This window comes from Dermochelys coriacea, chromosome 1 (assembly GCF_009764565.3).
Source record: "Dermochelys coriacea isolate rDerCor1 chromosome 1, rDerCor1.pri.v4, whole genome shotgun sequence".
Classification (NCBI taxonomy): Eukaryota; Metazoa; Chordata; order Testudines; family Dermochelyidae; genus Dermochelys; species Dermochelys coriacea.
Window position 1 is genome coordinate 289,725,830 of NC_050068.2, and position 13,074 is coordinate 289,738,903.

Below are 13,074 nucleotides of genomic sequence, written 5' to 3' on the forward strand. Positions count from 1 at the left end.
CCTCTCTCTTAGGACTGGAATAGCAGGGGTGTTCACAGGTCAATGATATTGCATTGGCACTGCTCTGTAAAGAATCTTACATCCTATTCAGACAAATGCACGATATGCTTGGCTTAGGCTAGTACCACCATTAACTTACTTTCGTGGGCACTAAATTCACTCTCAGATTTTTATAAAGGGGAAAAAAGCACAGCAATATTTTGTTCCATGGTGTTTCCTAGGGCTAGAATGTATTGATTTACTGGGATACATTTTTCAGTGCATTTTGAGGAGTCTCACTGACTATTATGATCACTTCGTTGTAGATACGCCCCACTACTTTTAAAACACAGATTTATAAGTCTCAGAGTAGCAGCCATGTTAGTCTGTATCCGCAAAAAGAACAGGAGTACTTGCAGCACCTTAGAGACTAACAAATTTATTAGAGCATAAACTTTCATGGGCTACAGCCCACTTCATCGGATGCATAGAATGGAACATATAGTAAGATATAGATATAGATACACACACACATACAGACAAGTTGGAAGTTACCAAACAAACAGTGAGAGGCTAATTAGTTAAGTCTGTGTATCCTGAGGCCCTGCCTTAAATGGGACCCCATTCAACCTCTGATTTTGCATTGGTAATTGTGGGTGCAAAATTGTGCCCAAATAATTATATTTGAGGCTACCTTTCAAAATCAGGCTTTAGAAGACAAGGCATTCTGTATGGCATTATTGGACACTTATGAACCAGATTCTACCACCCTTACTCATAGGAGCAGCACTTGACTCTGCAAGTGTCCCATTAATATCAGTCAGACTATTTGTAGAGAAAGGTGATACTCAATATAAAGCTGACAGAACTGGATCTTACATTAATAACGATTAGAATAGCATTTAACAAACACCTTTCATCCGTAGATGAAAGTGGAACTCTGTTTATCTTAGAGAGAGAATTGATTGGACCTGACACATTTTATTTCTTCCTGAAATCTTATTATGCCTGATTATTCTGGTTAGCATTGACATATAGTAATGGCCTCAAAATTAGTCTGGATCCAAAATTCAGTTACATCATTTGCTAGCTATTTATTTTATCCCAGCAATTTGTTATCCAACAAAAGTGTATAATTTAAACCTTGGTTTTAGAAAGAGAAATCAAAGAAAAGAAAGCGATTTGAGACTGTGAAATAGAATACAGAAAAATTACCTTTTATATAAGCCTTGCCACACTTTCTATTTATCGGCAATCTGGAGTATACTAGCCTATTGGTGCATTTTTTAATAACCTGTTATGGAATATCTACATCAGACTTATCTATACATAGAGCCCTGTGGCCCAAGCCTGTGAATTGTAATATAAAAAGCAGTCACATATACACATTTTTCCCTATTAAAATACAAAATTACTTCCTTGGGAGGTAGATCAAATAGTTTTTTTTTTTTTAAAAATGACATCTGTGATACTATTTAAATTTTAATAATGCCAATAATTTTCTTTCAACAGAGGAATTCAAGGGCTCAACAATAGTTGAATTAATGAAAAAAGAAGGCACCACCCTAGGGCTTACGGTATCGGGTGGAATTGACAAGGATGGGAAACCAAGAGTGTCTAACCTTCGTCAAGGAGGAATCGCTGCTAGGTAACCACATCTCAAGCCACAAAATACATTATAAGATGTGATTGCTTCAAAAAATACATAACGCATCAAAAAGGTCACTAATAAATAAGTGACTACCAGCATCTGTAAGGCAGCACATCAGAGCAGAGAAGCGATATAAGAAACATTTCAATAGTAGTTGAACCGTTGCGTCCCTCAAGGATGCTCTGATAAAAAGCCAGAAATACTGATGATGCATCATTTCAAGAATAATTTAATTTCTTATAAATGGTTTAAATTTAATTAATTGTTGTCCTCGAATAAAACCTACAAAAACACACTATACATAATGTTAAGGAAAAATATAGTTGAAAAGCTCAGATAAGGTAGTATCATAGTTTCAAATGACTGTTGATGACCTGTTTGTTGAAGATTTAAAAAAAAAAAAAACCATCATAGCTCACTGGCTACTGAGAAAGCGGAACAATTTGTAACTGAGGGGAGATGCAGCTGGAGAGACCCAGTTTAAGACAAATCATTCCAAGTAACTGAGCAGAATATGTGCTGATGGGCTCTGGCTTACCTGCTGTAGTTGTGATGTTGGCTGTGGAGGCAACAACTTGTCCAGAAAATACTTCTGGCAGTAGCCCAAACAGAGAGAGGTGGCGGGTGGTGTGGGGGGGGGGGGGGAGGGAGGTTAAAAGAGCACAAGAAGGAAGAGAAATCATCCCAGATATAGCTGAGTACTGTAACTGGCATGGTTATGCGCTCCTGATTTCCTACATCAAAATTTAAGTCTCTAATACTTCTCTTCTTTGTATATATTTTATGTATTAGATTAGATTAAATTCTTGAAATGTCACTCTGCTATTTGGAAAGTCAGCACAAGAAGGGTTTTGCTTGGTTGAATTTAGTTGTGTGGCAAGATTCTTTTTTATCAACACTAAAAATGTAATTGAAAGCAAGTCTGCTAATCTGGCAACATGGCATACAAGTTTACGGAAAAGAACATGTGTCTGTTGCAGAAGTGATCAGCTGGATGTGGGAGACTACATCAAATCTGTGAATGGAATCAACCTGACAAAATTTCGCCATGATGAAATCATCAGCCTCCTCAAGAATGTTGGCGAGAGGGTTGTTCTAGAAGTGGAGTATGAGCTCCCTCCAGTCTGTAAGTAATGGACGGGTAAACTGAAATCATCTTACACACAGAATAACAGAACGTACATTTTCAATAAGAGGTTTTAAAAATGTGTGTTTCCACTACTGTTATTGCAGAGTGCAGAAATGGTCAAATCAAATGATTATGTAGTGTGGATTTTCAAAATTGCCTAAATGACTGAGAAGCACAAGTTGCGTTGAAAGTCAGCTTTCAAATACAGGCAACAGTTTGTACCTATTTCTTATTCACTATTTCCCCATAACTTTGGAGATGACCGTTAACTGAGGGTATTGGGAAATACATCTGATATATTCAGAGGCAAGAGAGCTATGGGGTAGGGTTGGGGAAGAGAACAGGAACTCGAACCTCCACTTTTGTTTCCTGTTGCCCCTGTACCTCTGTCTTCAGTTCCTCTCCACCTTTTTGTTTTAGCAATAAGATATCTCAAGAAGATAATAGCGCCCATTAGTTTTACCTGTGCCTCTGCCTTCCTCCTTTTAAGATGCAGTCCCCTTCCATGCATAAAGCCCCACAAAGCCCTCTCTGCGGAATACCTTACCTTTGTGACTTCTGGGCTCATGACTGAGGAGTGACTTGCTCACCCCATAACATCATCAGGGACTGCCAACTCACTCCTTTCCTCCCCCTGTCCTCTTCAAGTCCAAACCCTCAACAGATTCATGATAAGGGTTTTCTGGGTGATAGGAGACCTGCCTACCTCTCGGTGTACAAACATTGCTGTTCTTTGTGTCTCTGCCACCTCACTGACCTCTACCTCAGACTGAGGCTCAGAGGTATGTTAGGTTGCACTGATATAATAGGCAAACTACAGAAGAGGCAAGAGGGATGATGTGGACCAGATGGTCCCTCCCTAAAGAGTTTAGTCATGGGGGTAAGGGTGAGCCTAAGGGTGGGGGAGAGAGCTGGCCAGCAGATCACCTGCCCCCTGAAGACATCAGGCATGGAGGGTTGTTTTAAGTAGATGGGGGGATGTGCTGGGAGCTATGTGGTTGAGTGAGTGAATGGAGGACCTCAAGCTGTCCAAAATGGACTCCAAGATTCAAGTTCATGTTGACACCCAAAGCTAGCTGACTTAACTTAATTTGGGTGGTGTTATGAGAAAAAGTACATGCAGTCCTACTTAACATCTTCCTTCCCTCTTTCCTTAGCCCATCCATCCCCAATTTTTTTAAGGTAGGGGTGTGTGCGTGTGTGTGTATGAAAGAGAGAGAGAGAGAGAATTAGTGGCAGTTGGGAGGAATCGGATGGGTAGTGGTAGTTGGAGTGATGGTGAGCTGGAAAGGTGGGGACTGGAATTGGAGGGACTGTTAGTGGCAGCTGGCTGGCATAAGGCTAGCTGCTGAAGCTCTGACAGCCAACTAAGAAAAGTAGGTGCTCCTTCATATCACCCATCAGGTAGGAAAGGTCTGTTCTCACTGATACTGGACAAGAAAAGGAAGAAAGACCTGCAAAACCAGCTTGCTAGGACTTTCCTGCCTAAACAAAGGGTTCAAGCATACTGGAAGCAGAGTATCCCATTGATCTCTCTACATTCCTGATGCATTATGGTGCCTCAAGGGGCAAGGGTTAATGAACCCCATTGTGTTCTAGCTACTGGCAATTAACTTTAATTGTTGAATTTTTTTATGAACTTTTGGCAACTTCCTTAATGTGCTTTGAATGTTTGTTGTTGATTAGTGGTTGTTGAGGATAACTGAACTTTGTGTTCCGAATTAGGATATTTGAATTAAATAAATTAAGCAGTGGATATGGTTATTCTACTAGCATTTTTTTTTCTTTTGAAGCTAACCAAATCTACTTTCTAGTTTAGGCACTGTTGGTATATATGCAACTTTGGTCAGTTGAAATGTGTGTCTGTCATGCTATATTAGAGTGGTAACCATAACCATTCATTTAAGTTTTCAGAATTTCTGACCTCTTTGTGCAAATGTAGCTGGTAACGAGACTAAATAATAGCATCCTAGTTATCCCTGTAGACATCTACTGAATATTATATGTACTATGCCTTGTAATATAGTAGGAATATTTCTGTATATCAGCTTCTGCTTTGCAGACCTTGTCATTCTCCCAGCATACTGAAACTGCACTACTGGGGGAGATGGATAGTTTTGGTTTCAGACTGTGGGGGCACCTTCCAGTGGAGTAGTAATGATGGAGTAAGCATTAATTTACTCACAGAATCCTTGTGACCGGGTCAGTGCTGCAGAGAATAGTACTCCCATTATTCCTTTTCCATTTTGCACAGAACTCAATATGTAGGTGAGGGACCCCCTCTGTATTTTGTGGATGCACCAGAATTTTGTCCCCTCTGTCCACAGAGACCTTTAGTATGGCCTTTATTAACAGCATCCTGATCTTTTAACTATTTACACTGCAGCAATGCTAATTGCAAGTCCAACATGGAACAATGCTATTAAGTAATTTTTTAATTCCTTGTGTGCTCCCTTGTTTGTAAGACCCTGGTAGAAACTTGCAAATATTTCTCCTGTTGATTTTTGCATTTTTTTGAAACAGTGAATTCCCCACTTCTTCCAAAGTTTTTTCTATTAGCAATTAAATGGAAATGACTTTTTGTTTCTTAACAACAACATCTTCGACTTTCATACAATGGCTTATTTTCCCTAACCATCTTGGTTTATGCACCAGCCCTTTCAACTGATTTCAACATGCCTCTGGAAACAACTGACTTTGCAGTGTCAAAAAAAATAAGCTTAATGTTGGTGAGATTTGTAGCCTAAAAATCTTGACTATACCTTTTGAGCAACAAGAGTAAAAGTTCCTGGATTCTGGGTTGAGCAACTGACTCTTTAACTGACCTCGAGCAATTGACTTGATATCTTTGTCCCTCAGTGCACATCCCTGGCATGGCAAGTAGGGCATGTATAACAACACAATGTAGTGAAAAGCAGGCTGTGTCCATGCTATGGTGTGTAGATGCATGCATCAGTGAAAGGCTCTGTCTGGGGTGAGGAAGTGAGGATAGGTTCATCAGTGGAGAGCTGCCGGAGCCTTTCCACTGCCTCTGCCCTGCCAAAGGCTTTCCCTGCTGCTGGAGTCTTTCACTGCAGTGGGGAAAGGCTCTGACAGCTAGCTCCCTGCTGCTGAAGCCTTTCCCTGCCACAAGGAACTGCTGGACCCTTTTTCTGCAATAGAAAAGGACTCCAGCAGTGGAGAGGCAGCAGGACATTACACTGCAAAAAATAGCAGTGTATGGGGTGGGGGGGGAGAGTTTGCGGGGTGGAAACAGCTGGGAAGCACTGCCTGATCAAGTAGGGTGCATACCTACAGGGTTCAGGCATGTCCTTATCTGCTTGCTTAGGCAGTACCTCCCCATCTACACTGCTATTTTTACCTGTGCTAGGCGGGTGTGTAGTATATGTACTCTACACACTGCTAAAAGGAGTGGGCAATGTAGACATACCTTCAAACACGGAGAGCCAGATCCCTCAGTGGCTGTCAATTGGAATCACTCTCCATTGAACTCAGTAGGTCTATGCCAGTTTATACTAGCTAAAGATCTGATCTACAATATTCTTAGTAAGTTAAAGTAGTTAAATTACAGCTTTTAAAAACTATCTTTTATAGTTGAATTCTTACAGTTGTATGATCAGAAATGCAAGAGCTTGCTTGGAAGCAGTGCAGAGCTATGGGTATAATTAGACAAAGCTTTTCTTTTAAATCTTTCAGCTGTACAAGGATCGGGTGTAATATTTAGAACGGTGGAAGTTACTTTACATAAAGAAGGGAACACTTTTGGGTTCGTAATACGAGGTAAGTTATCCCTAAACATGAATAATCTGAATTTCTAGATGAGCACAAGCAAACTAGCAATAAATTTTTATGATACCATGCAATCATATTTCAAGATTTGTTGTCTACGGTTTGTAAATCATGTGTGATTAATGCATAATTTCTTCTATACTTAATGTTCTGTGTTTATGAACTGGTATACATTTTTATTTATGGAGCAATAGTAATGAATCCACTATGCCAATAACATACCTGACTTTGGGTCGCACAAGGCCAAATCCTGGTCCCAGTGAAGTAAATAGGAAGTTTACCATTTGCAATGGGATCAGGGCTCTTAAAGGAGATATCTTATACACTATTTGTATAAGCTAGCTATTAAAATTTGATTTATAGTTGAGAAACATCCCCAGTCTCTATAGTAGAATGAGAGTCTTCACACTGAATTAGAGAACAGAAAAATTTTATGCAGCTTTTAGATAATGATACTCCTGTGGTAAATTGTGGGAGTTTATTAGCTCATAGACTTCAATGAATGCGAAGGGCATTCATGATCAACTAGCCTGTCCTCCTGTACATTGCAGGCCACAGAACCTGTAACAGAATCCTAATCTCAGGGAAAGCAGTGTCCTCGGTCTTTTTCAATGCGTAGGGTTTCCCAGTGGTCATTGTTGTGCTCTTCTAAGTACAGATTTTCCCCTCCTCGGTGCAGCAAAGTATTCAGGATACCTAGTGCTAATGTCGGCGTAAAGAGGGCGTTCTGAGAACAAAAAAAGGAATGAATTTGGGGGTGGGAGGTTAAGAAATGAATATCCTCATTTAACAAATCCAATTCTAAAGGAGCAGTAGAGTAGAAATCACCTGTATTCTAAACTAGCATAGCCCTACTCCACATATGCAGCCACCTAGGTATATTTTAGTGGCTTAATCATTCTTGCTTTTCTAACCAGTCTGTAAGTCTGCATGCTGCAAGCCTTTGGAATTGCATTTTGGAAATGAGTTTTCATTTAAAAAAAAAAGTACGAGGGTGTTTTATTCCCTTTTCTAGGTGGAGCACATGATGACAGAAATAAATCTCGTCCTGTTGTAATAACATGTGTTAGACCTGGAGGGCCTGCTGACAGGTACAATTCATTTTCCTTTGTAGCAAGAGAAAGAGAGAAAGGTTAGATTGTCTGGGGCAGAAGTTAAGACAGACATCTGTGGAGTACAATAGACACATTCAAAACCAATCCTTTGAAATTAAAAAATTATGCATTTCATTGTAATAACAATAGGCAACCATAGGAAGTTGGCGCATGACAACATAGCATGAATTTTAATTAAGAGACTGAGCTGCTTGTTTCATAATTGCCTGTCACACACTTAAAATATATATATAGCGAGAGAGAGATGAATTAGAAATCCTAAAAAATGCTGTGATGGGATTATCGCATGCTCTTCACAGCTTACAAACGATCTTTTGATGCGTAGTGCAACCTTAATGTACAGTTTAATTCCACACTGTATTTCAAAATGTATTTCTCTTGCACTACAGAAACAAATGATCTAGATGTGTGGGGGGTTTTTTCTGGGCAAATATTAGAGCCAATCCTGACCTGCGTTCGTGCTCAGTCCTTTCAAAGGATTAATTTCCACTCAATCAGTCCTGAGTAAGCAGTTTAGGATGTGGCCCTATTAGCATATTTTCTCTCTCTCTCTCTGTATATACATATATATAAATCCCATGTCTGTACGAAAAAGGAGAAAAAAGCTATTTTGATAAGTGAGTCTATATGTCAATTACATTTTCAGAAATGGCACTGGTGTCCTTAAAACACTAAAGGAACTAAACGCACAGTTTCTTTAAAGGACGCTGCATTCTCTGGCTAATGCTTAGAAATTTTGTCTCTGGCTAAAATTAATAAATAACAAATGTTCAAGAGATCAGTCTTCTTTTTTTTTCTGTTTCTCTCCCTCCCTGCCCTTTTCTCTGAAACCTGGGTTAAGAATAGGAATACTTTCATTTCCTCTTATAATTCAGGATATGTTGTGATATATGCCTAGGAGAGTGGATGGCATTGCTAGCCAATTTTCTTTCAGATAGCAAGTGGGGAAGAAGAGAACTGTCCAAATGGGTTGAGGGATGAAAATCAGGAGGTGATCCCTTACAGTTAGCAATCTGCTTTTTCATGAGTGTGTGTGTGTGAGAGAGAGAGAGAGAGCGCATATATTGTAAAAAACAAAACAAAACAATACCTAATAGCAGTCCACTGTGACTTGATTATTTAGTGATGGGTGGTTTTTCCCATCACTGATTTTTCCGATTAAAGCCATTTCCTTTTCACAATGGCCCATGAACATTTTTACTGTCAAAGTAAATGTTAAGAGTAAAGTCAAGTAGGACAGATGTCAGAAGGGGCGTGAGTGAATCGCTTTGCATAAGTGGCTATTATCTCCAAACTACCTGATATTAAATTAATAAGGACTGTTCCTTTAATTTCTCTTCAGAGAGGGCACAATCAAACCTGGTGACAGGTTGCTGAGTGTTGATGGAATTCGACTCCTTGGAACGTCACATGCTGAAGCCATGAGTATACTGAAACAGTGTGGACAGGAAGCGACTCTGCTGATAGAATATGATGTCTCAGTAATGGGTATGTTGAAATTCTGAGCTTTAGTTCTGGCAGCCATCTGTGACATTTTACTATCCATCCCTTTTACTGAGAGGTGAGCAGTATTGTAATTTAGAGACTTGATATTTCATGGTTTGTACAGTGAAACCATCCTGTGGATCCTAGCAAAGGAACTCTCAGTGACTACCTTACATTTGTACAAAGTAGATAAAGTGTGTAAGCATTTCTATCCAGATTGCACAAATGGGAGGTTTACTTGCTGTAGCAGGAGTCCTTATTTTATTTTGCCAGTGTAGCTGCCAACATAATGGCAAAAGTCATGCAACCACCAATATCTGAAACAGTTGTGCAAAGAAGGTGTGTGAGAGAGCAGAAGGAGGTAGGAAGGAGATAAATTGTGAGATGCAAAATGAGCTTGAATTTTGATACAGGATACAACAGGAATCCAGTGAAGATATTTGATGAGGGGTGAACATGGCCAGAATGTGAGACAGAGTAGATTTTTTTTTTTTACAGCAGAGTTTTGAACATATGTTTCATCTTCTTTTGGAGAGACGTTCCATCACCCTCATTTGTATTACTTAGATTGAAGGCTCTTGATGATGGGGAGCTTGCCTTTTTACATCAGCATATGTTTGTACAGCACTGTGCACACACATGACACTGTAGAAATACTAATATATCGATTTTCTGCCTTTATATAGTACAGAGAAATTTGACTAAACTTGCCCCATGCCTCCCCCTGCCATTACATCCCTGGCTGGTTAAGACATATTCTGAAACATGCTGTGCACATCACAAAGTGCAGGATCAACAGCAGCAGTAGGCAGGAAAGACAATCAGTTGAACTGAAGCATCTCCTCTCCCTTTGGGAGCCTTTCGTCATCCATTCCTCCTCAACTGCCTCGTTCTATTCCTGCCTGGTAGGAAAGTGACCTGTTTGAATTTTGCCACGTAGCATGGATTCAAATGCCCAGGCTTTGGAAAAGATTGACATTTAGAAATAAAACTTCAGACAGGTGTTTATCCTAGAACAGCTCTCTTACTTCTGGAAGTACTTTTTCTTCACACAGCATATACTCTCGTTTATTCATCTGCTCCTTCCACTATCAGCAAAGCAGTGGTGGCCTTGGATATTTCCTGCTGGAGACCCACAATGGCCCCACAGCCAGAAAGGAGATGGTAGCTCAGCCATTTGGGTGGAGAACTTCTCTGGAGAAAACATGAATGCAGGTGATGTTGAGGCCATAGAGGAGTAGAGGTCAGGTGTTTCCAAACATCTGCCCTTTCACCTTTGGTGCTTGTCTGGATAAATCAGTGCTATCTGGCATCACAATTGAAACCAGATTCATTTTGTTCTCCACCTAAAAATAATCATTTAAAAATACTTGGGAATGCTCTGTGGGCTTTATCCAGAGCTAATTGAAGTCAATGGAAAGACTCCCATTGATTTCAGTGGGCTTTGGTCAAGACCTAAGCCTCCAGCTGGGCCCGCATTTCAGAGGATGTGCCCTCTCCGCACTCCCCTGTGTACTGGACAGGACTAGCTTCAAATCCAGAGAGTATTTTCTCTGAAATTTGCACAGGCTTGGTAGAGGACAAGACTGCACTGAGAACGAATTTTCTCCTGGCTCCAGGCATCTCCAGCTGGTGGTGCTCAGAAGGCAATGAGTCCTGACCACATACTGGCTGTGCAGAGTGCCTTGACAGCCCCGAGAGGTGAATAGAATGATGGCTCTTTGGCTTCTCCTGCACCCTCTCCTCCACCACCACCATCACATACGTCACAGTCATAGGGGTAGGGTGTCATTGTACTGTCGGCCAGTACACTAGAACCTCAGAGTTACAAACACCAGAGTTATGAACTGACCAGTCAACCACACACCTCATTTGGAACCAGAAGTACGCAGTCAGGCAGCAGAGACCCAAAAGCAAATACTGTACAGAACAGTACTGCATTAAAAGTAAACTACTAAAAAAAATAAAGGGAAAGTTTAAAAAAGATTTGATAGGGTAAGGAAACTCTTTCTGTGCTTGTTTCATTTAAATTAAGATGGTTAAAAGCAGCATTTTTCTTCTGCATAGTAAAGTTTCAAAGCCATATTAAGTCAATGTTCAGTTGTAAACTTTTGAAAGAACAAGCATAATGTTTTGTTCAGAGTTATGAACGTTTCAGAGTTATGAACGACTTCCAATCCTGAGGTGTTCGTAACTCGGAGGTTCTACTATATTACACTTTCATCTTTGGCGAGTCACTTCATCTCTTTAGCTGTGTGTACACTGCACACTAAGCCCAGGCTCTTACTCAGGTTTGAGTCCAAATCCCTCTTCCATCCACACACAAATAAGTCTGAAGTGAGGACCCTGCTGGGGAGGTGGATCAGAGCCTGAGCCCCCCTGTCATTTGGCACTGTGTATGCAGCTCAAGCCTGAGAGCTGAGTCAGAAGGTCTGCGTAGTACAGTATGGATATGTTAGCATGGCTGAGAGACCCAGATCCAGTAATTGTAAGCCCAGGTTTACTGTGCAGTGTGGATGCTCAAGCATGGGCTTGGAAACACTGAGTTCACAAGCTCAAATCCCATGGACCTGGATTTACAATGCAGTATAGACATGCTATCTGTGCCTCTCTTCCCTGACCCCTCCTTCCCCCCCGCTTGGTCTGTTTAGATTGTAAACAGCATAGGGCAGGGACTGCCTCTTCCTGTTTGTCTGTACGTAGCCGAACACAATGGGTCCCTGATCTGAGTTGGGGTTCTAAGCACTAGTGTAATACCAATAATAGTAATAGCATTCCTTGCCTGTTGATCAGACCATGTCACTTTCTTCTTGAAGGCCCTCCAGCTGCATTGAACTTTATGGGACTATGCATGTGCTTAAACTTACTCACATGCCTAAGTGCCTTGCTGAGTTGGGCAAAGAAGCTTGTCAACCTACCAACATGAAAGGGATACTATCTGCATGTTGCTTCTTCTTTGGAAATGTGTCTTGTTTAAAAGACTGATTCATGGAGGACATTAGGATATAGTTTCTAGAGGACTTTGAAATAATAAGAATAAGAAATAATAGATTCATCTCTGAAAATGATAGGAAAATGTGTGTTTCAGTGACATCTGGAGGAAAATGGTCTTTACAGTGAATTCAGAGCATAGAAAGTTCTGGAGGAGTAGAGATGGCAATCTGCCAAGTGTCTTTCTTTTCCCGAAACCATCTCATTCTGTTTTGATGATCAAACAAGATGGTTGCTCATAAGATTTAGGGGAGATTACAGATATTTCTGATTTTATGAGAAAGAAATAATGCTGCAAGTCCATGTGTGTCTGCGCAGGAGTAGGATATGAAAATCTTTCACTAAATTTAGTATCTTGCAGAGATAGTATAAACTGCATGGGCTTTATGGCTTTTTCATTTTTCACGGTAGTCCTTAGATTAAGCCATTGACAAGAGATTAACTGCACTTTCTCATCAATGAGTGATTTAAAAATCTCTTCAGGAAGAGGAAAACATATGAGCCAAGTCAATTGGCTTTGTGAGATAATACACAGGGGACATTTTTTCCCAGAGATACCCACAGTGAATCTTGTTGTTCTGCACTGGAATGTATCTGTTTCTAGAGGACATGGTATAGGGTAGAAGAATGATCTCTACATGGAGAATTACTACTTTAGATTGAACTAAGTCCTCAAATTGTTCAGGCTAGAAATATTGTACCGTAGTTAACCAAGTGAGTTTCATAATGCCTTATTTTAGATAGTGTTTTCCCAAGAAAACAAATCTTGAGCTCATGTTTTCTTCAAGGAGAAGCTGGATTTCAGAGATTTTTTGGGCACAGATGAGAAATCCTGTAAAAGTGCCACTATAGTCGCAAAACAAGATATTGACACGAGTTCCAAATTAAGAATCCCACTGTTCCCATCCAAGAGGAGGAATAAAAGTTTATCAATA

At 40.3% G+C, this 13,074-nt stretch overlaps 1 protein-coding gene across 16 annotated transcripts in view; it reads left to right on the forward strand.

Annotated features, from left to right (window-relative positions):
- The window catches only part of GRIP1 (glutamate receptor interacting protein 1), a 535,595-nt gene that overhangs the window by 402,920 nt on the left and 119,601 nt on the right, over positions 1 to 13,074 (forward strand). For all 16 annotated transcript variants that reach the window (XM_043493765.1, XM_043493782.1, XM_043493769.1 and 13 more), the window contains exons 3-7: positions 1,492 to 1,627; positions 2,611 to 2,756; positions 6,456 to 6,539; positions 7,564 to 7,639; positions 9,006 to 9,151. In XM_043493765.1, the coding sequence (XP_043349700.1) occupies positions 1,492 to 1,627; positions 2,611 to 2,756; positions 6,456 to 6,539; positions 7,564 to 7,639; positions 9,006 to 9,151 (588 nt within the window). The remainder of the gene's footprint in view (positions 1 to 1,491; positions 1,628 to 2,610; positions 2,757 to 6,455; positions 6,540 to 7,563; positions 7,640 to 9,005; positions 9,152 to 13,074) is intronic.